At 44.4% G+C, this 20,922-nt stretch overlaps 1 protein-coding gene across 3 annotated transcripts in view; it reads left to right on the plus strand.

Moving 5' to 3' along the window:
- Positions 1-16,890, plus strand: part of LOC125304680 (putative cytochrome P450 120) — a 47,657-nt gene extending 30,767 nt beyond the window's left edge. For all 3 annotated transcript variants that reach the window (XM_048259138.1, XM_048259140.1, XM_048259139.1), the window contains 2 exons: positions 7,696-7,783; positions 15,965-16,890. In XM_048259138.1, the coding sequence (XP_048115095.1) occupies positions 7,696-7,783; positions 15,965-16,186 (310 nt within the window). In that variant the 3' untranslated portion in view covers positions 16,187-16,890. The remainder of the gene's footprint in view (positions 1-7,695; positions 7,784-15,964) is intronic.
- Positions 16,891-20,922: the final 4,032 nt, after the last annotated feature.

Here is a 20,922-nt window from a genome sequence, read left to right on the forward strand (position 1 = left end):
TCACACCTAACCCCCCAGATGTGTTAGCCTGACCTTATCTTTGTGTGTGTGTGTGTGTGTGTGTTTGTGTGTGTGTGTGTGTGTGTGTCTGTCTGTGGGATAGATAAACTGTCTATGTGAATCTGAATTGGAGACAGTGGATTGTGGAATATAGAGAGAGAGACTGTGAAAGACTTAGAGGAGGAGGGGAGAGGGAAGGAAAAACTGTTTATAGGAAACAGAATCAGAAACCAAGTAACAGAAATGAAGAGATAAAGTGCACTCTGATGCAATCGATGCATTCTCTAGCCCTATCTGAAGCAGAGCAGTCTTACCTCATCTGATGAGTGAGACGTTTAAACCCACGTCTCCCACCCAGACAAGTTTCCGGACTGTCTGAAATCTGCCCCCTTTCCTCATGACGGGGAGGGAGACTGACGCCGCTCCATGTAGCAGCGGAAGAAGGGGCACTGCGACCGTGACATCAGGGAAAGAGTGCGCCTGACGAAGTGGGCCCACTGGACAGTGACCTGGCGGAAGTTGGCCAGGAAAAAGAGACGACAGGGAGCTGTCCTGCCCCAACTTGTTCACACTCCTCCTCCCTCCTCCTCCTCTTCTTCCTCCTCTTTCTCATCCTCCTCCTCTTCCTCTTTCCATTCCTACTCATCCTCCACCTCCTCCTCCTCCTCTTCCCCTGGCTGCCACATGCTCAGTCTTATCTGCACACGACACACACACCTAAATGCCAGCCCAGTCTCACTGGTTTAAAGGTGCCATGTGGACTTCTATAGGTTTCGAGTTGTCTTGAACACAGCCACACTCTTCCATTGACTTGCATTGTATTTAATACAGTGCCAGTACAAAGTGATATGACAAGAGAGCTGGGCCGACGCTAACTGGTTGGATACCTTGGCAGCACATCGAGTAGGCTTTTTTGATGTTCTGTTGAAATTCAATTCAATTCAAGTTTATTTATATAGCACATTTCATATGGCATACACAGACTCAATGCGCTTTATGGTTGTTTCTTTGGCGTCTGATAATTTCTAGGTAATTTTAAAATGTTTTAAACTAAAATAAATCTACATAGCACCTTTAAATACAGGTATAGATATGGACAATTAAGTAGGCATACAAATTCTTTGGGTATTATGTACAAACAGATGATTGATACTGTCAAGAACAGACAATTAATAGTGCCATGACAGAAGGAACATTAGCTGTGTTAAGAGATGCCTAAAAATCCTGAAAAATATTATAGTGTAGAATTTCATATGGCGGATCCGCCCACAAGACTCAATCCGCCCCGAGCATTTCATTTAGTTATCAGGCTGCTCGCTATTTTTTTTCTTAGAGACGGCGTTGGTTAGCTTTACTGCAAACTGCTTTTTCTCCTAGGTTTAATTCAATGTCAAAACATCATGTTAAATAGAGATAACATCATGTTAAAAAGTTAAGATCTGAACATTATGCAATCCATTTAATTGGGAAGGTCTGCACTCACGAGGGAGAGAGAGCCGCGAGGTTCCAGCTGGCTTGGATTGTTGATAATTGATATCTCCTTCTTATAACAAAGTTTTAAAAGGAAATCATGAAGGCAACAGTAGTTACTCAGTTGACACAACTGTGAGAGGATTGATAGGTACTAGCCATCGAGAGGCAGAAGATCATTGAGAAATAAGAATTAAAGCCACTGACAGACAGTGCACAATTTATACATGTGTTAAACAGCATAAAATTAGCAGTATTTTTAAGCAATTAATATTTTAAAACAAAACTTTTCATACTAAATTAGGCTATAAAAATGTATTTTTTAGTTGTTGTTGGGGCTTGTTGTGCGCCCACCAGACAATTTTCAAAACCCAATGTGGCCCTTGAGCCAAAAAGTTTGCCCACCCCTGATGTAGAAGCATAGAAAGAAGCTGAGTTCGAAATTAGATTTTTTTGCCGTTTTCACTTTTAAGACGAGTCTCATTCATCTCTGGAATGTCCCCAGTTACTCTACTTTATGCATCGACATCTGCATCGGCACACACATCACTGTTTTCTGGGTCACCACCAGCAGAACCGGAACCAAATATCAGCTCACAGGGCCATTTCCACCCCGGATTAGGGCTAGCACCTTTCTATGGTCAGTGGGTTTGTGAACAGTGAGCCGGTGAGCCACACTGAAGCCCTGTGTGTGTGTGTTTGTGTCACAGACTGCACTCAGAGTCAGCAGCATGTGAATCACTGATGACGAGCGGATCGGAGCTGTCTACTGAGCCCCTGATCAACAACACACACGTCGTCCACACGCACACACAGCCCCAATCAACAACACACACAGATCGATCAACAACACACGTCATCCACACACACACACACAGACCCGATCAACAACACACGTCATCCACACACACACACACAGCCCCGATCAACAACACACGTCATCCACACACACACACACACACACACACACACACACACACAGCCCCCGATCAACAACACACAGAGGAGAGGAGAGGAGGAGGAAATGGTGTGACAGAGAACACAGCAGATTAAGAGAGATAGGGAAAAAGAGAATAAAAGAGTGAGAGAGCAGAATAGTAATAAGACTGCATGTTTATTGTTGCTGGTATATTTCGAATTGCAATAGTAAGTATTCTCAAAAGTGTATACGTACATAAAATTACTTGATTTGTGAATGTTGTGATGGCCACATGCAATGCATCATGGGACCTGATATGCTACTTACAGTTTTTTACAACTGTTTACACACGTTCAAAATTCTGTGTCTATTTTTCAAAACTCCACACACAAAACCCACAATTGCTCACACAAAATGCAAAATGCCTCAAATCTCCAGCAAAATGACACAACATTCAAAATGTCGCAAACACATCTTTAAACCAAACATTCGCCTCACATTACAAACACTTTTTTCATAATATGACATTTTGGATACATCATGTACACACTGTTGCTCAAAACCTAAAGCTCTTCTGTCTTAGGCTTTCTATATGTATTCATAGGCTTTATATGTATTCATAGGCTTTATGTATTTCCATACAACAATGAAAGTTACCGTATCTACAGAGAGAAGTTGAAACACACAGTAAAAATGCAAGCAATATTGAAACCAAAATTGAAAAAAATCACTACTAAAATCACCAAATAATTTGCTTTTGTGAATACAGTATTTTACAGCCAACAAGAACAAAGCAAAGCAAAATACAATGACCACCAGATGTACATGGAGTTCTGAAAAAGCTGATTTTGCCTATGGAAATGACTGACTATTATCAAATTACTTTGCTTTTTCCAAAGAAAAGTGTGTGTGTGTGTGTGTGTGTGTCTGTGTGTGTTTGTCTGTATGTCTGTGTGTGTGTGTGTGTGTGTGTGGTCTATAGAAAAATGTATTGAGTTAATGGTACATAACTTGGGTAGACACAAAAATATAGTAAAAAAGACAAGTTTTACTGTACATAAAGTCGACTTTTTGTTGAACATTCCTTTCAAAGTATCTGCATTGGTTCTGAAATCCTCTAGGGCCAGATTGAAAGGGTCCATACCTACATATAGAGTATCTATTCATAGGCATATACTAAGGCAATGACTGGATGGTGTTACGTAAAGTAATGAGTGTGTACACATTTGAGGAGAGAGAGTGAAGCACTGGTGATTTAGTGTGGCATTTTGATGGGTTGTGTTTGAAAAATGAAATTAAGTTACTTTCTGTTCGATTTTTGTGTGTTAGGTAGAAAATTGTGTGTGGTGTTTTGGAAAAGGTGTTTTAGTAAATTGAAAACTGAGTCAAACACTGAGAATTAGTGTATGGTTTTGCAGATTTGGTGTGGGGTTATGATGTTTGGACATGTTTAGAAAATTGTGTGACAAGCAAGATTTAGTGTGTAAGCAGCTGAAAAAACTGTAAATCTAGTTATGGTTTTGGTAAGTGGTCATTTCAATTTCACACAGGCAGGACCACAATATCTCGGCTCTTCAGGTTAGTGCAAAATGGTGTACTGCATTAAATTCACATGAACTAATTAGAAAATGTACTTTTTAGTGCACAGTGTGTACTTTACTGGCCCAGCCCTTAGCATGTAAGTAGGTCAGATTGGACAAAGGGCTGCGTCGCAAAAGTGACTCAGTCCAGGGGTGCCCAGCAACGTTTACATTCACTTTTAATCAGGGATTGAGAGACAGATTGAAGAGACACTGGCAGAGAGATAGATGGATGGAGTGATGGAGAGAGAGAGAGGAGTAGTGAGTCACCGCCCACTTGCTGGACTTATTACAAAACACCTGTCCTGCATCAGGGTGGATTAAGTTGCACTCCTGAGGTTGTGGCGAACCGAACGTCTTCCCTTCCCTTCCACAGCCACAGTTATCCCCTTTCAAGAGAACAGCAAATGGCCTCCCTCCTCTTCCTCCCATCTGAAGAGGGTCGCTGTGACACAAGCACCTACGTCACCTACTGTGGGGGGAGGCGCGTTTCGGGCTGTCGTCCTCTCGTCGGGACAGCCCTGTGGATTGTTGTTATTTGTTATTTTGTACTTTGAAAACACACTAAGCCCTGTGACTTGCGATGAAGCGTAGCTATCAAATGTGTGGACGTCATTTTTGAACAGGACCCAACTCAAAAGAGAATGTGTAAACTGTGGCATTTATAAACAATGTTTCCATGAAATATGTTTGCTCTTCTTCAGTTTTAATCTCTGATCTATAAAGAACACTTTATAGATCAGTGGTTTTAATGTATCCATGTAGATATTTCCCATAATTCCCTAATTATGTCTCAGTATTCTACAGCATCATATGGCTCACAATTATGGGTTTAGTTAATTTCTCTTTTCACAAATGTTTTCTTCAGATTAGGCCTGGTGCGGTTATTATGACCTGTTATAGGCTTTTACATTGCAAAAGGGCAACTAGTCACAAAACAGGAATATATCTTCAAAATACACATCACATTAGGTGCACAATAACCCTGTTCAGTGTTTTACAGTACATCAATTCCAAAGAGGTGGTTTTGAAATGCTGCATTTTCAATCCTTAAAATAAGAGTGAAACAGAACATACAATAGTAACCTATAGATGCTGTTCATTTTGAAGTAGTCCTACGCAGTGTAAATCAGTAGCCCAACCTGGCACTGCACTGGCTTTGAGGGTGTTGAGTGACTCAGTGAACAAGGTGCTATAATCGAAATCGAGAGAGAGAGAGAAGTGTTTAGTGTGGTATTGTTTTTCTTTTGGAAAATGACACGCGCGCCTTGATATCATACGAGAGGTCTGAGGCCCGGTTGGCGTTGCGTAACCGAGACGTGTGCGTCACCAGGCACAGAGATCACAAGCGTCCACCTCTGTCTGTTCGCTGCCTTTTCTGATTTGTGTTTTATGTCATCGAGAGCCCTTTGAAAACGAGTTTGAGTTTGGGTAGGCTGATGAACGTCACGGAATGACGTTGTAAATGTTGCCATATAATGAAAAGTGCATTTTCCATTAGCTTCTCACATTCTGAAGCGTACGTGCAGCCTATTATAGACTCAGTTAGTCCCAGAGAGAAAGGCATTTGTGCATCACAGCCTTTATAGCTTGCAGAATTTTTATTTCTGGTAATCAGCGTTCACAGTAAATTAAGCTTTTGTGGTTTACTGCTGTTTTATGTGTTTCTCAGGCAGGTCATCATAGGAGGACATATCGTGTTTCCTGTGGTGAAACTCTGAACTCAAGCGTCACCTCGAGTTCTTACTCTGTATTCCGAGAGGCTGCCCCTGGAAGAGACACCTGTTCTTTTCCCTCCTCCACCCCCGCCCCCGGAGCGCAGTCGTGTTCTAGAAGTTTTTGTTTGTGCGTGGGCCCGCCACGGTCACTTCCACTTCCTCTTTGGCTTTCAGGGGCTCCAGGATGTCATGTCCCCTCTCTCTCTCCCTCCACCTCTTTCCCTTCATCTCTCTCCCCCTCCCTCTCTCTTTCTCTCTCTCTCCACCTCTCACTCTCTCTGCCCCCCCTTCTCTCCCTCCCTCTCCCCACCACACTCTTCCTTCCTCCCTCTCTCTCTCCCTCGCTCTCTTCCTCTCTCTTTCTCTCTCTCCCTCCCTCCCTCCCTCTCTCTCTCCCCCATGTGTCAGCTGTGTAAGTGACTCACAGGGGGGAGATGGGCCCTGGGCACCGGAGCTCTGGCCCCTGAATGCCCCTTTGTACCAGGCAGCCTGCACTCAGCACTCAGCCAGGTGTTTATGGGCACCCCTCTGCCTACGCGCCGCATATACCTGTTTTATGGTCCGGCCGGTCGTGGACAGAGCCCTATATCTGACACTTGCGTCATTACTGCTACACCGAGTAGAGAGAGTAGGTACATTGTGTGGCTATTTTTAGCACCAAATGATTTGGCATCAATCAGCAGGAGATATTTACGATATTCTACCCCCCTGACATCTTTATGATATTCAAGATATTTTATGATATTCCCCTTCCGACATCTTTTTTTCCCAGCGTCTGACCATACTTGTACTATTGATTTTTTTTTATGGGCTTTTGCCATTAGACAAGAAATAGTTCAATCCTAACTGACCATAGAGGTATACATAGCTCATACTGTGAGCAGGAAGGCTCTCGAAAGTGAAGTGGCTGCAATCATGTTGATAAAATGTTTGATGGTGGGGGGTGATCATGTCATAAAATGCGCAGGAGGCTGTTCCGCTTCTCCACATTTAAACACTCATTAGCCAGTGGCTCCGGATGAAAACACCTACACACACACACACACACACACGCACACACACACACAGCACTAAATGTTACGTTGTTATTAATATCTCCCTACACTGATAACACTCATCTGCTCAGCCAGGCCAAAAAAAACTGAAGAGACTGGACCCAGTCCTGCAGTCCATCAACACTCCCTTCCTGGCAAAGGCAGGCTCATATGAGAGAAAGCCAATATGTCTCTTATTTCCCTCTCTCTCTCTCTTTCTCTCTTTCTCTCTTTGTGTGTGTGTGTGTGTGTGTGTGTGTGTGTGTGTGTGTGTGTGTGTGTGTGTGATATCCTTCCTGTATCCTGAGGGAAGATAGGAGAACATATATATTGGAGAAATGTAACATTCACTCCCTCCCATCTGCACAAATGAGAGAGCAGCAATCCCTGCTCTTCCACAGCTCCACATCCCCTTGATCCACTTCACTAAAAGTAAAGCTACATTTCTTTGTGTGCGGGCTTAGAATGTGCTTTTCTGGGATTCCTCTTCTCTCCTTTCTTTTTCTCCCTCTCTCCCTCTCTCCCTTCCTCTTTCTCTCTCTCTCTCTCACACACACACACATACACACACTGCCAGAGACACACAGTGGAGTCACACTTGGCTCAGGGCGTTCACGTGACTCTCTCCCTTTCTGCTGACTCCTCTGCGCTGCGGAGCGCAAGGTCATCAGTGGAAACCTTCCCACTAACAGCCCTTAATGTGACAGCTGTGCTCTGTGTCTCGGCGTCCCTTGCGCGTCCCCGCAGTCGGGCGGGCAGGCAGGCAGTCACGTCTTTACCGGCCTGAGGGGTCATCGCTGCTCTGATACACAAGTCAGATGACGAGATCTGTAATGGCTGTTTCCTCTGTTTTATTCCCCTGCCACTCTCTCTCTCTCTCTCTCTCTCTCTCTCTCTCTCTCTCTCTCTCTCTCTCTCTCTCTCTCTCTCTCTCTCTCTCTCTCTCTCTCTCTCTCTCTCTGTTCTCTCCCCAGGAATGCTGGGCAGGAGAATTTGCTGTGCAGTTTAGGAAACGGCCCCAGGAACTGTATTGGAATGCAGCTGAACCACGTATTTCTCAAGGTACTGCGGCACTCAAACATAGGTGTGAGTGGGGGTGCACTCAAACATAGGTGTGTATCCCATTTTGTGAGGGGGTGCTCATCATGCATGTGTGCATACATAAGCACTCTTTTACCTGTGCATATGTGTGTGTGTGTGTGTGTGTGTGTGTGTGTGTGTGCATGCATGCATCCCTTTTGAGGGTGAATGAGTATACACATACAGTATGTGTGCTCATCTGTGTTTGCAAGTGCATGCATACAAATTACAAATGCATACTGTGTGTGGCTCAAATGTGTGTGTGTGTGTGTGTATCTGTGCTGTGCTGTGCTGTGTGTGAGGTGTCCAGGTCGGGCAGGAGACAGGTGTGCTGCTGTGTGCTGTTGTGACAGCCAGAGGCTCCGAGTGGGCGGTCAGACAGACGGGCAGGGCAGGCTGGACACAGGGTGGGGGTAGAGGGGGGTTTATGGGTGGAGAAGGGGTGGGGTTGGGATGTGGGGGCACGCTAGGCAATCCATTTCCGGCGGTGATGGGATCTGGTGACGCTGGCGGGCGGGCGGGCGGGTGAGCAGGTCGAGTTTCCCCCTCCCCCACACGCGCGGCAGCGGCGGCTCTCAGACCGAGTGACCTCATCCTGTCCTATCTGCTCTTATCTGTCATTAGCCGCCGAGCAGAGCGGGAGGCGACGTGACGTGAGGTGACACGACGCCGCCCCCTCCTCCCTCCCTCTCTCTGTCCGCTCGCCGGCTTGTCCAGCACGGTGCTGATGGGTTTCTGTGTTTGCCGTGGCGGTGGTTCCGTTTGTGCTGTCTTGTGTGCTGCTAACACAGGATGTGAAGTAATTGTGCTCGGAAAGCGACACCGACGAAGACGACGCTGCTCCAATAACAACAGCTGCTGCTGGAGACACTCCAGCACACAGTACACACTGCCCACTCCCTCTCTCTCTCTCTCTCTCTCTCTCTCACACACACACACACACACACACACACACACACACACCTCTCTCTCTCTCCCTCTACCTCTCCCTCTATCTATCTACTCTTCACTCTCTCTTTCATTCCTTCCTACAGCTCGCTCTTTGTCTCTCTCTCTCTTTCTTTTTTCGCTCTCTCTACCCCCTCTCCCTCTCTCCCTCTCCTCCTCTCTCCCCTCTCTTCTCTTTTCCTCTCATCTCTCTCTCTCTCTCTTTTTCCCAGCTAGTCCTACTCCAGTCCCACTACATCTGACTGCCTCCTCTGCACCACTGCAGGACTGAAGGAGGCTCTGCCTCTGTGTCTGTCTCTGACGCTACCTGTGATCTAATGGGGATGCAGATCTCCACTTAGATTAATGGACACCCACCCACACACACAGCCCACAGCCCTCTCTGGATCATGACCAGGTGTTCAGCTGGGTCTTTATTCTGCATTTGAAGCATATTACTGATTTTGCTGGAAATGTCTGCACAGAGTCTGATGTCAAAAGCCTAGAAGATAGGTAACGGAGATAACAAACATTACCATCCATATGAGAAAAGTCATGTCACTGTGGGCTTTTTCAAATCTTCTTGGGTGTTTTTATTGTTGGGGAAAAAATTGTCCTCTTGCTGATCTTAACTCTAGGAAAACTCCTTTTAAAGATTGTGTGTGTGTGTGTGTGTGTGTGTGTGTGTGTGTGTGTGTGTGTGTGTGTGTGTGTGTGTGTGTGTGTGTGTGTGTGTGTGTGTGTGTGTGTGTGTGTGTGTGTGTGTGTGTGTGTGTGTGTGTGTCTGTGTCTGTGTGTGTGTGTGTGTCCATGTGTGTGTGTGTGTGCGGGCATGTGTTTGTGTGGGGCGAATGACGCACAGAGGCGAGAATGAGTAGAGTGACCTGCTTCTGTCCTGCAGCATCCCTGCAAATACACTCAGAATGGCAGTTCCCTCACACTCCTCTGTGTGTGAGCTCTCTCTCCCAGCATTTTGTGTGTGTGTGTCTGTGTCTGTGTGTGTAGCTGAAAAATCTACATAAAAAGGAAACGTAACAGGAAACAAATGCTCTGTTCTGAAATCAGGTTAGCGACAATTTGAGACACTTCATTCATACTCAGGTGATTATTTCACAAATATGTCTTTTCTTCATGGGACCAGAGGGATGCTTATTCACTGCTTATTCTCCACTGTCTGGAAGAGACAAACACCGAGCATGTCTCGCAGATAACCATGGCAACGGTCCGCCGAGAATCTGACTGGGCAGATGAAGTGCTTCTCAACAGAAATGGCTCAGCCCCCTGTCTCCTGCTAGGTATAAGGGAGATGTGCGCTTTCCAATTAATATTTGCATTTTCAGGGCACGGTCAGGACAAGTGTTAGTCATTTCCTTTCCAGCAGAACAGGCCGACACAAGTTTAGAGGCGTCCTATTACCTTTAGGGTATTGATGATACAGATACAATTTCAAACCCATCATCCTCCCCACTACATTCCTGAGAGAGGAAGCTAACTGTTTGGATTGCATAATTAGCTAGAACATCATGATGTATGAGATAAGCTTCCACATCACCATTACCTAACCATCTGGCATGTTCAGCAGAAACGCCTCAACCCTTCTACTTGGCATCTCCTCAACGGCCCACTTGGCAATTCTTTGGAAATGTTTCAGAAAGCATCTTATCGGTTTAATTTTCATTAAAAACGGGAAGAGCAGTAGCCAGGACGGCTTTCTTCATTCCACTCTTTCATAACAGATGGTGGTCAGTGACTCAACTTTCTTCTCATGGAGACCATTTCACTAGAAAAGCCCACGCCTTCATCCGAAATACAGTTTGTCGGTACGCTTCATCAGGAGAAATAAAGATGGTTAGTCAGAGATGACTAATGTGATTATTTTTTTGTGTCCTATAGCACTCTTAAATGGTATCTGACAGTAACATGAGGGCCAAATCCACCACTCCCTCTTCATGAGTTGGAAGTGTTAAAGAGAGTAGCGAGTAGCACTTTAGTGTGGTTGATCTGGAACTGGCCCCTGACCTGGTTTGGGTTGGTGCTGGTGGGCGTCAGGCTCATATCACAGTCCCCTGTTAGGTAACACCAGACTCTGGATTGTATCTGGACCCCACAAGGATCTCCTGTTGGGTGTGTGTGAATGACATTGCAGGAGATGGTTGGGTACATGCGTCCACACAGGGTCCACACACGCAGATGGAGAAGTTGTGTATCGAGGGCGGTCTGGTCGTGTGCTTCTCAGTGACTTAGTCAACATAGGTGAAATACAAAAGAGTCAATCAGCCCGAGACTATTTATTACTCATCTCGAATGATTCATCAAGAAATATGTAAACTTTGATAGAGTTTCTGCTTTTGAAGTGATAGGGCTCGGCTCTCTATGCAGGCAGAATTCTAGAGAGAGAGAGAGAGATAGAGTGCTAATGAAATGAATAGCCTCTGTGTGTTCAAAATAGACGAGACTGTCCACTGTCCGGTGACGCAACTTTTTTGAATGTACATTTTTAATGAAATGTCTAAATATCTCCGAGGGGCTTCTCAAACACAGTCGTTGGGTTTCGCCCATAAAAAGATGAATCAGGGTGACCAGAGGGCCGAGCGAAACGTGTATTTGGGTCAGCGCGTCTCTCACACCCCAACAGACTGTGACAGGGAGAGGAAAATGGACAGCGGGCAAAGCCAGAGGCTTCTGCTTCACTTCCGCCGTTATTCTCTCTCTGGGCTGATGGAAATAGGGTGCCGAGGGATTCCAACATGAGCCTCTAAATAAATGACAGACTTTTTACTCACACACTCACAAGGCAGAGGACCTCATTTCACATGTAGGACAGGGGCTAGAGTTGAGGGATTAAGGATTTTCTTTACTGTAGTATACAGAGGGGTCTGTAAGTGAGTAGAGTAAATGTAGACAGCTAAATGTCCAATTTCACATCTAGATAATACAGTAATAAAACTTCTTTAAGTTAAGTACAACAGACCACCTATTTTTTAATGACAGCTCATTCTAAAGTCTTTCTATAGGGAACTATATGTCATGTGAGTTAAACACAGGTGCTCTGTTGTCTAATTTGGGAATCGGAAGAATACACAACCTGAATTCCGAAAAAGTCGAGACACATCGTAAAATGTGAATAAAAAAGAATGCTTTGATTTACAAATCATGTCAACCTTATATTTAATTGAGAATAGTTAAAAGACAACATATCAACTGTTGAAGGAGAGAAATGTTGTATTTTGGAAAAAATATGGATGCCAGCAACACGTCTCAAAAAAGTTGGGACGAACATTTTTACCACTGTGTTGCTTCACTTCTTTATTCTGTAAATGTATAGGAACTGAGGAGACCAGTTGCTAGAGTTTTCAGAATGAAATGTCCCATTCCTGCCCGATATTAGCCTAGAAATCTAAACGCACCCTAGCGGCGGCAAATTAATTTGCTCAGCCTGTACGTCTAGTAGCAAACCATAGGAATTTCTATTGGCTAACACCGTGGATGTTATTCAATCACAGCGCTCTATTTTGTTAGAGAGTCTTAAGGCGGGCTTAACAGGATAACGACAGTCCTGCGACGGTGAACAACAAGGAAGGTGGCTATGGCAAACGAGAGCGGTTGTTTGAATCGGCGTTGGCGTCAACTTTGGAGGAGTTGGACTTGTGCTTTTCTTTGAAAGTTGAGCAACACAATGCACTTAAGTCATTCCTTTCGAAGAAGGATGTATTTGCCGTTTTGCCGACCCGGATAACGGATATGGTCGTAGCGCTGGCCTATTGCATGCCTAGGCAGTTTGAAAGACAATTCTCTGCCCGCCCCTTGGATTAAGCGAGGTGAATGGCTCGATTCCAGACTATACATTTCAATGATATAGGATGGCCCGCCAGGCTAGCCCGATATAGGATTTCAGCTGCTCAACAGTCTGGGGTCTTCTTAATCATATTTTTCCATGATGCACCCAATTTGACAGGTCTGGACTGCAGACATTTTAGCACCTGGACTATTCCTCTATGGAGAAATACTGTTTAAATATGGGCAGAATTCATTTTGGCCTTGTTTTCCTGAAATATTTAAGATCTTCTCTGAAAAGATTGTCTGGATGACAGTAGGCCTATATGTTGCTCAAAACCTGTGTAGGCCTACATCATACAACATTGATTGTACCCTGCCAGATCTGCAAAATGCCCATGCCATAGGCACTGATGCACCTCTACACCATCATGGATGCTGTGTTTTGAACTGAGCACTATAACAAGTTGTATATGTTGGATAGTTGAATAGTCCCTCTGCTCTTTAGCCCAGAGTGGTCCCTGATTTTGATTGGTCTAATGCTGTGATCCCGTAGTCCATGCTGATGGCTTGTCCTAGCGTTCATGGGCATCAGAAAATTGTCACACATTCCGACGGCAAAACACATGAACACTCGCTGTGGGAAAAACAAAGTAATCTCGAGTAATCATTCCCAGGTGCCATGAATGCACCATGTGACAACCTGTAACTTGTGAAATGGCGTCACTTCCCCCTAAGAAGTGTTCCGGTTTATGTTATTGCATTAATGTTAATCACAACACAATGAATCAAAGACCAATCAATCACCAGTATTCACCACGAGTAACATAGCGTTGTCCAGCGTTTGTTGGTTTAGCGCTTAATGTGTACGAGTAATTTAAATGGACATTCACATTTGTTAAGCAGTAAAAAGAAGAGTAAAATAGCACAGCTACTTAACACAAGTACAGGGCGCAGCCATCTTTGTTTTCAAGTCGTAAGAACTCTTAGCCGAACTTGGGGGTCCTCTGGCTTGGACTAGATTGCTTCTCGTCAGATGACTTGAAATGGGCGTGTCGTTGCGTAATTTTGCGTAACTTCCGGGTATTGGACAACTTACTACTGGTAAGATGAGTACGATGGACAATGGGATCACAGGATAACCACAGGGCCTTCATTCACTTTACCTCAGTCCATTTTAAATGAGCTCAGACTCAGATAAGATGGTAGCATTTCTGTATCATGTCTAAATATTTTGTTTTCTCTGCATGGTTAAATTTACACTAGCATTTGTGAATGGAGCATGCTCATAGACAATGGTTATCAGAAGTTTTCCTGAGCCCATACATTGATTTTCTTTACAGAAAAAAAGGTCTGGTTTAATGCAGTGTCATCCAAGAGCCATTGTTTTTCAGCTCTATCATTTGTTTTAAAGATTTCTCTGGATTCTCTGAATATTTTAATGATATTACGTACTGATGATGAAATCCTCAAATCCTTTGCATGTTAAGAATATTATTCTTACATTGTTTCATCATTTGCCCGCACAGGTTTACACAGGGTGATGAATACCTCCACATCTTTGCTCAGTCTCTCTGGAAATTATCCCCATTCATGGTTCCAGTTCACTTCATTAATTGTGATTTTTTTTTCCTTTGGTCTTACTCATTTCACAACTTTTCCAGCCTTTTCTTGACTCCATACAAACTTTTTTTAATCGTGTTGCTGGCATCAAATTCAAAATCTATTTATATTTCCCATGAAATAGTCAAGTTTCTCTCATTCAACAGTTCATATGTGTCTTTGAACTATTCTCAATTAAATATAGAGTTTGCATGATTTGTTAATGATAGTATTCTTTTTTTTATCACATTTTACAATGTGTCCCAACTTTTTCGGAATTCCAGTTGTATGATCTTATAGCATCTACAGCATAATATCATATAAAGATGGACCATTAAATCCCATACAGAGTATTATTAGAAACCAGGAAGTGAACAAATCCCTCTACCAACTAAAAGACACAAAACCAAGACACCAGAAACACAAGACAAAAATCCCAAACCGTGACAATTATAAGGGTATGAATGTGTATCTGACTACTGAGTATATATACATTGTGCTGCATTGTGAGATTGAGAGGTTTGTGATGTTTGTGTTGCATGTAGCCTATAGTGTGTAGTGGTGTGAGATGGAGATATCTGTGAATGCTGTGTGAACGTCAGATTATTAATAAATCTCTGACTGTGGAGTTTATCTGTGTGTACATTGTATAGCCTTGTGAGATTAAGATATCTGTGATGGCTGTGTTACATCTGTAGTGTATAGCTGTGTAAGATTGAACCGTCTCTAACTGCTGTGGCCCGTGTGTAGCGCGTAGCGTTGTGCGATTGAGACGTCTGGTCGGTGGTGCGGCATGGTGTTTTGGCTGCTGGCGGATGTCGGGGTGTCTGGGGGCAGTGGGCCGCCCGCTGGGGGAGACAGCTGCCATGGCGGGGGGTGCCCCCTTGAAAATATCACCACCCAGTGGGGAACCCCAGGCCAAGCGGGGAGACCATAAGAGATAAGGTCACAGCAAGAGACTGTGGCCTGCATGTAATAGCAGCAGCATAACATGATAATAATTAGAATAAAATACAATAATATATCAATAGTACATACATACATATGTGTATGTGTATATATATATATATATATATATATATATATATATATATATATATATATATATATATATATATATAATATACTGTGATGATGGATTTTTATGTGATTATACATGATCCATATGATTGAATGTTTTTTTAGACTGAGCATGACTGAATTCAAAATGCCCTGGATTAGTACTTGTTATGTCCTCATGTCTGTGACTGGCATACTTAAAAGAGTTTCAGTTTCAGTATGAGTTCTTTGTATGGGTGAGTCACTAATGACTACAATGTATTTTCCCATGTCTGTTTTCTTTCAATTTCACTCTATTTCTACTACTATTTTTTTTGCGAGATTGTATCCTCTCATTCACTAGAATACTTTTTGTTTCGATGATGAATAACATTTGGAATTTCCAAAACTCTCTGAATAGGGTTGTGTATGTATTTTGTGCATAGTTTTATTGGGGATGTGGACAGTCAACTTGTGTCCATCTATTTTTCCTGGCTCTCGATGCAGCTCTGTGTTTAGTATGTCAGGCCTCCTGAGGAGCAGCACATGCAAGTCTCCTGCAGGGACGTCCCTGACCTTGTGTGTGTGTGTGTGTGTGTGTGTGTGTGTGTGTGTGTGTGCATTTATTAGTGTGTGTGTTGGTGTGTGTTGGTGTCTGTGTGTGTATATGTGTGGGGGTGTTTGTGTGTGTGTGTTTGTATTTGTGCACATGTTTATTTATGTGTGTGTGGGTGTGTGTATGTGTGTGTGCCTGTGCATGTGTGTATGTGTTTCTGCATGTGTTTATTTGTGTGTCTGTGTCTGTGTGTCCATCCTATCCAGGCCGTGTGTGGCTATATGCTGCAGCACTACGGGTGGGCTCTGAGCCCCTCCGACCAGAGCCTGCAGTACAAATGGCTGCCTGTCAGCAGACCAGCGGAGCTGCCCATGGTCATCTTCACCCCGCTCCACGACCAAGCCTCACCTCAGTCCCACGGCAACACACAGGACATACACACACACACATGCCCTCACGCCGAAGCAAGGAAAGGCACTTCAGACTGACGAGTAGACAGGTGGGAGTTTTCATAGGACAAAAAGCACTCTAGTATATTCATTGTGGTGCAATATGGCTAAATTATTTTTTTTAGTGGGTATGGTTGGGTGGAGGGGGACTGACCCTGCAGCATTTATATTCTATGGGAACCCCTCCCCCAACCCCCATTCTAAAGAGGATTTGTTTTACTTACACTATCTGGCATTGGAAAGAGACACTATGAATACACCAGTTCCCTGTTGCCTTGAAAGTAGGAGACAAAATACAAATAGACGCACAAAAATATGGCTGCTAGGTACAATGAGATGAAACTCCAGCAAAATGCAGTCTCTGCCTCCCATTGTCTTTCCTTCAAATGAGTTCCCTTGCTGGCCTCGTCTTTTGCCCTACATGCTGTCTGCGCAGTCAAAGCACTTTATGGACCAAGATCCTCAGTCATTTCCATTTGTCTCGGTTGTGCTGTGTATGATTTGCTCAATACAATAAGAACCATTTTGGTTCAAGACCTGCTGTGAATGTTCGGCATCTGTGGTCTTAGTTGTTTCAAATGGGGGTTTTTTTGTCATTGAGGAAAGCCACATGAAACAGCTACAGAGGAGAGGGTGTGATATAGACATCAAGGAGTACCCTCTGAGTTTCCCTCTTTGCCTACTGCTCCCTCCCTCCCTCTTCTCTCTCTCTCTCTCTATCTCTCCCTCCCTCCCTCCCTCTGTCTCTCACTCTGTCTCTTTCTTTCTCTCTTTCTCTCTCCCTCTCTCTGCTTGTGCCTTCTCCTGCTCTCTCTTCTCTCTCTCTGTCTCTGTCTCTCGCTCTCTCTCTTGCTCTCTCTCTCTGTCTCTGTCTCTCTCGCTCTCTCTCTCTCTCCCGCTTAGCAACCACATAACTGCTTAGCAATGGCTGCTCCTAGTACATCGCCGGGGTTTTTGTTGTGGTGGGTTGTTGTCATGCGATTCTCATCCCTCCCCTGCCAGTGATGCCCCTGCCTCCGAGTCAGCCCCGACCACTCGGACTTAAAGGCTCAAGCACCACACAGAAATCAGGTCCAAAGCATTCAATTAGATGGGCCAACAATGCTGTGTGAAAAAATGTGCTCATTATTGAAGCTATTTATACAGATATGTTTATAAATCCTGTACTGTATATTTATATATTTGATCTTGCACTGTACAAGCGTCATAAAATGAACACTGTGAGACCTCATAAAGGAACTACATGAACATTGACCTCTGTGTCTTTTTCCACTTAAGAATGATATATTATCACTGCATATTATGTGTATCAAAGTGTGTGTGTCTGTTGAGGCCAGATGAGGTTATTAGATATGGAATATTTTGTTGCAGGAAATTTAGCTCATATTGTTTCTTTCACATCCAATGACATGCTGAACTGTGAGTCTACCTTTGCAAAATAATGTCACTGCATTTCCTTGTAAAACAGATCAGAGAAATATTTGTATTGTAACAAACCATTGTCTGACAAATGGTGAATGGCTAAATGGTATTTTATTTATTGTTGCAGGCACCACACTCTTTCTGCTTCATCATTTCCCTCACACATAAACACACACACAGCAACTGCATACCTCTGACATCCTCAGCACAGTGAAGGTCTTAAAAAGAATGGCTTGTGTGTGTGTGTGTGTGTGTGTGTGTGTGTGTGTGTGTGTGTGTGTGTGTGTGTGTGTGTGTGACTAATGCGTGACTCATAGCCTAGCTGCTGCTGTTTTCCTCCATTTCTTTATTTTATTTATTTTTTGTTTTTGTTTTAGTTCTTCCCACAAGCCGCACACCTTCTTATACACTACATTTCACACTCCTCTCTCTCTCTCTCACACACACACACACACACACTCTCTCTCTCTCTCTCTCTCTCTCTCTCCCTCTCTCTCTCTCACTCACTCTCACATACACACACACACACACACAGTCCATTCTCGCACACAGAACACCATTTTCGAGTTCTCACACGGCACTGCAAAGTCGGCCTTGTTGATTAGCCTCGCTGTGCCTAACAATGGATCCATCCTCTCCCCTTACAGCTGAGTCACCTGCGACACATCAGCAGCAAATGGACGCATCTGCTAAGTGTGCTAACACTGCACTGCACACTGCCCCCCCCCCAGTACATAGAGGAGCCGTAGAGAGGCAGAGGGCAGGGGAGAGGAGAGGAGATAGTGGCCAGCAGCAATCTCCTGGCTGCACATGTGGCTTAATGGGCTATTTGTCTGGACAGGAAGAGGGCTTTATGGTATCCGGCTTCCTGCTCTGACCCTAAAGCCTCCGGTGCGAGGAGTGCCGGCCAGGAAGCGTCCGCTGCCCACTGCTTTTGTTTGGGCTTTTCAGCGTGTGCGTGACTGTGTGTGTGTGTATCTGTGTTTGTGCTTGTGTTTGTGTGTGGTGTGTGTGTGTGTGTGTGTATGTGCATGCATGCATGTTGATGGTGCTACCATGCTTCCCTCCTCTCTTTCTCTGTTTTTTTTTTCTTTCATTCACTATCCTAATGTTTCTATCTATCTATCATCCCTCTCTCTGCATTCCCTCCTTCATATCCCATCTCATATTCCTCCCTCTTTCCATTCACCCAGTTTCTCTCTCTCTCTTTTGCAAACCCTTTCTTTCTTTCCCTATTTCCTATCCTTTACCTTTCCCTACCTCTGGCTCCCTCTCTTTTCGTCCTCTCTCTGCCAGTGTGTGATACTGACAGGACAGATATATCCACAAAAGAGGGGACCCCACCCTTCTTTGATTGTGGTCTCTGATTAGAGTGTCTACGGTATCAGCAATCCCCCCTCCAACTCCCAACCTCCACCTACTACAGACCCCCCCTCCACCTACTATGATCAACCCCCAAGACACACACACACACACATTCACACATATACACACACACACACACACACACACACACACACACCCCTTTGCTCCCACACAAAATGTCCCAGGCTGTGTGATTCATATGCTAATAACCCCCAAAGGAAGAGCCCAGAGGATGGAGCCGAGGGGAGGCAGGAACTGGATCCCCGAACAGGCCGATAATTGCTGATAATTGCCCTGCTTTTGTCCCCTGGCCTCCCACGGGACCTACCTAACATGACACACCTTGTAGTCAAATAACAGACTGCAGACGTCTTAAGATGGTCCTAAGTGCTCTGATGAGTGACCACACCTGACGTCTTCCTTTTGTTGTTTGTTTGTTTTTTAGTTTTGTTTTGTTGTGTGTGTGTGTGTGTGTGGGGCATGTGTGTCGTCATTGTTTCCGAACGGACTTGATGTGTGATCTTTAGCATCTGTGCTTGCTGTAGTCCAGACGTGCTCTCTAATGAGGCTTAGTTCATTTCAGCTGGCTAATGACCCCACAGACTAAACGTGAATATGCAACACAAAAGCGACCCACTATACTTTTCATTTGGTAATGTAACAACATCATTATTGACCCACTATCTTAAAGTTAATCTTGCATCCTCTAATAGGAGTCTTCACATTTCACCACATGTTACCTTAATGGCACATGGAAGATTTGCACAGGAATCATTATTTGTAGCTGGTCGATGGTGGTGGTGGTGGGGGGTGCACATGACTCTACTGTCTCCTACAGTGAGTGTTTGTGGTACTTAATAAAGGAGCTATCGTATTAGGGTACACCGGAAAGCTTCTCGGCGGTGGAGGGAGTCAAGGTCAGCTCGTGTAGCAGGAAGCCAGCACGGCCCCCCAGGGTCAGGTCAACTCCATTATCAGCCAATGGATTGGCTTCCTCTGCAGCCTGAGGACTTGAGGACATAATAATGTTAGCGTGCCTCGCTGAAACACAACGCTGACTCCAGTTATGAGACCTCATCTGGTAGGGATTGTGTTGATCTCTCTTTCTCTCTCACTCATTCTTTTTCTCCCTCTCTTCCTCTCTCTTTTTCCCTAATCGCTCTCTCTCTCTCTCTCCTGTTCCAGAATCAGAATTCAGAACCTCTTCCCTCCTTCACTGGCCTTAACTACAAGTTTATAAAGTGTTACTGGCCCCAGTTCACCACATAATCTCAGTATATGTCTCCTCACCTCAGAGCAAAATGCATTTTTTTATATTACAGGAGTTAAATGGATTGGACTTAATATTGCTAAATTTAATATCCTGGGGTACCACATTAGATGGTTTAGCTGGATCTGTGGAATAGGATCATCTTAAGAGGAGAGTGTCTCAAGTTCAGTCATGCATTGTGCCACTGCAAAGATCCAGCCTTGTTATCCAAGCATCACCGTGGTCCCTCCTCAGTCAATTTTAACACATAATTATGTAATTTTGTTAGTGTAGTTTATGTAATAGAAACCCAGCGTAGAATAGATAACACAATTTCTTAGCTCGAATGCTCCGTAGAAATTACACGCAACCGTATACTGTGTAGCCTATCCAAAATGTGCTGGGCTGAATGCGTGTTGTCAGAAGAGTCACTATAAATAGATGACTAACCTGAAACTGGGCATTTTTCAGATGCGGCCCAGTGAGCGCAGGGGCTAATTCAGGGTTTGTTTTTGGTGGCGTTGCCACATCCCATCTCCTGCAGCTGTGGGCCAGTGATGGAGTGGATCATTAAGACGTAAGTGAAGCCCATGCAAAACAGGCAGGCCAGACGCACAAACCACCACAAACATTTACGCCGCCGTGACCATCAGCGCTTCAGAAAGAAGAACGATTCAGTCTTTCGGAAAGAAAAGTCCCTCTTATCTTGCTCTCACTCTCTGCCCCCAACACACACACA

This window comes from Alosa alosa, chromosome 12 (genome assembly GCF_017589495.1).
Source record: "Alosa alosa isolate M-15738 ecotype Scorff River chromosome 12, AALO_Geno_1.1, whole genome shotgun sequence".
Lineage (NCBI taxonomy): Eukaryota > Metazoa > Chordata > Actinopteri > Clupeiformes > Clupeidae > Alosa > Alosa alosa.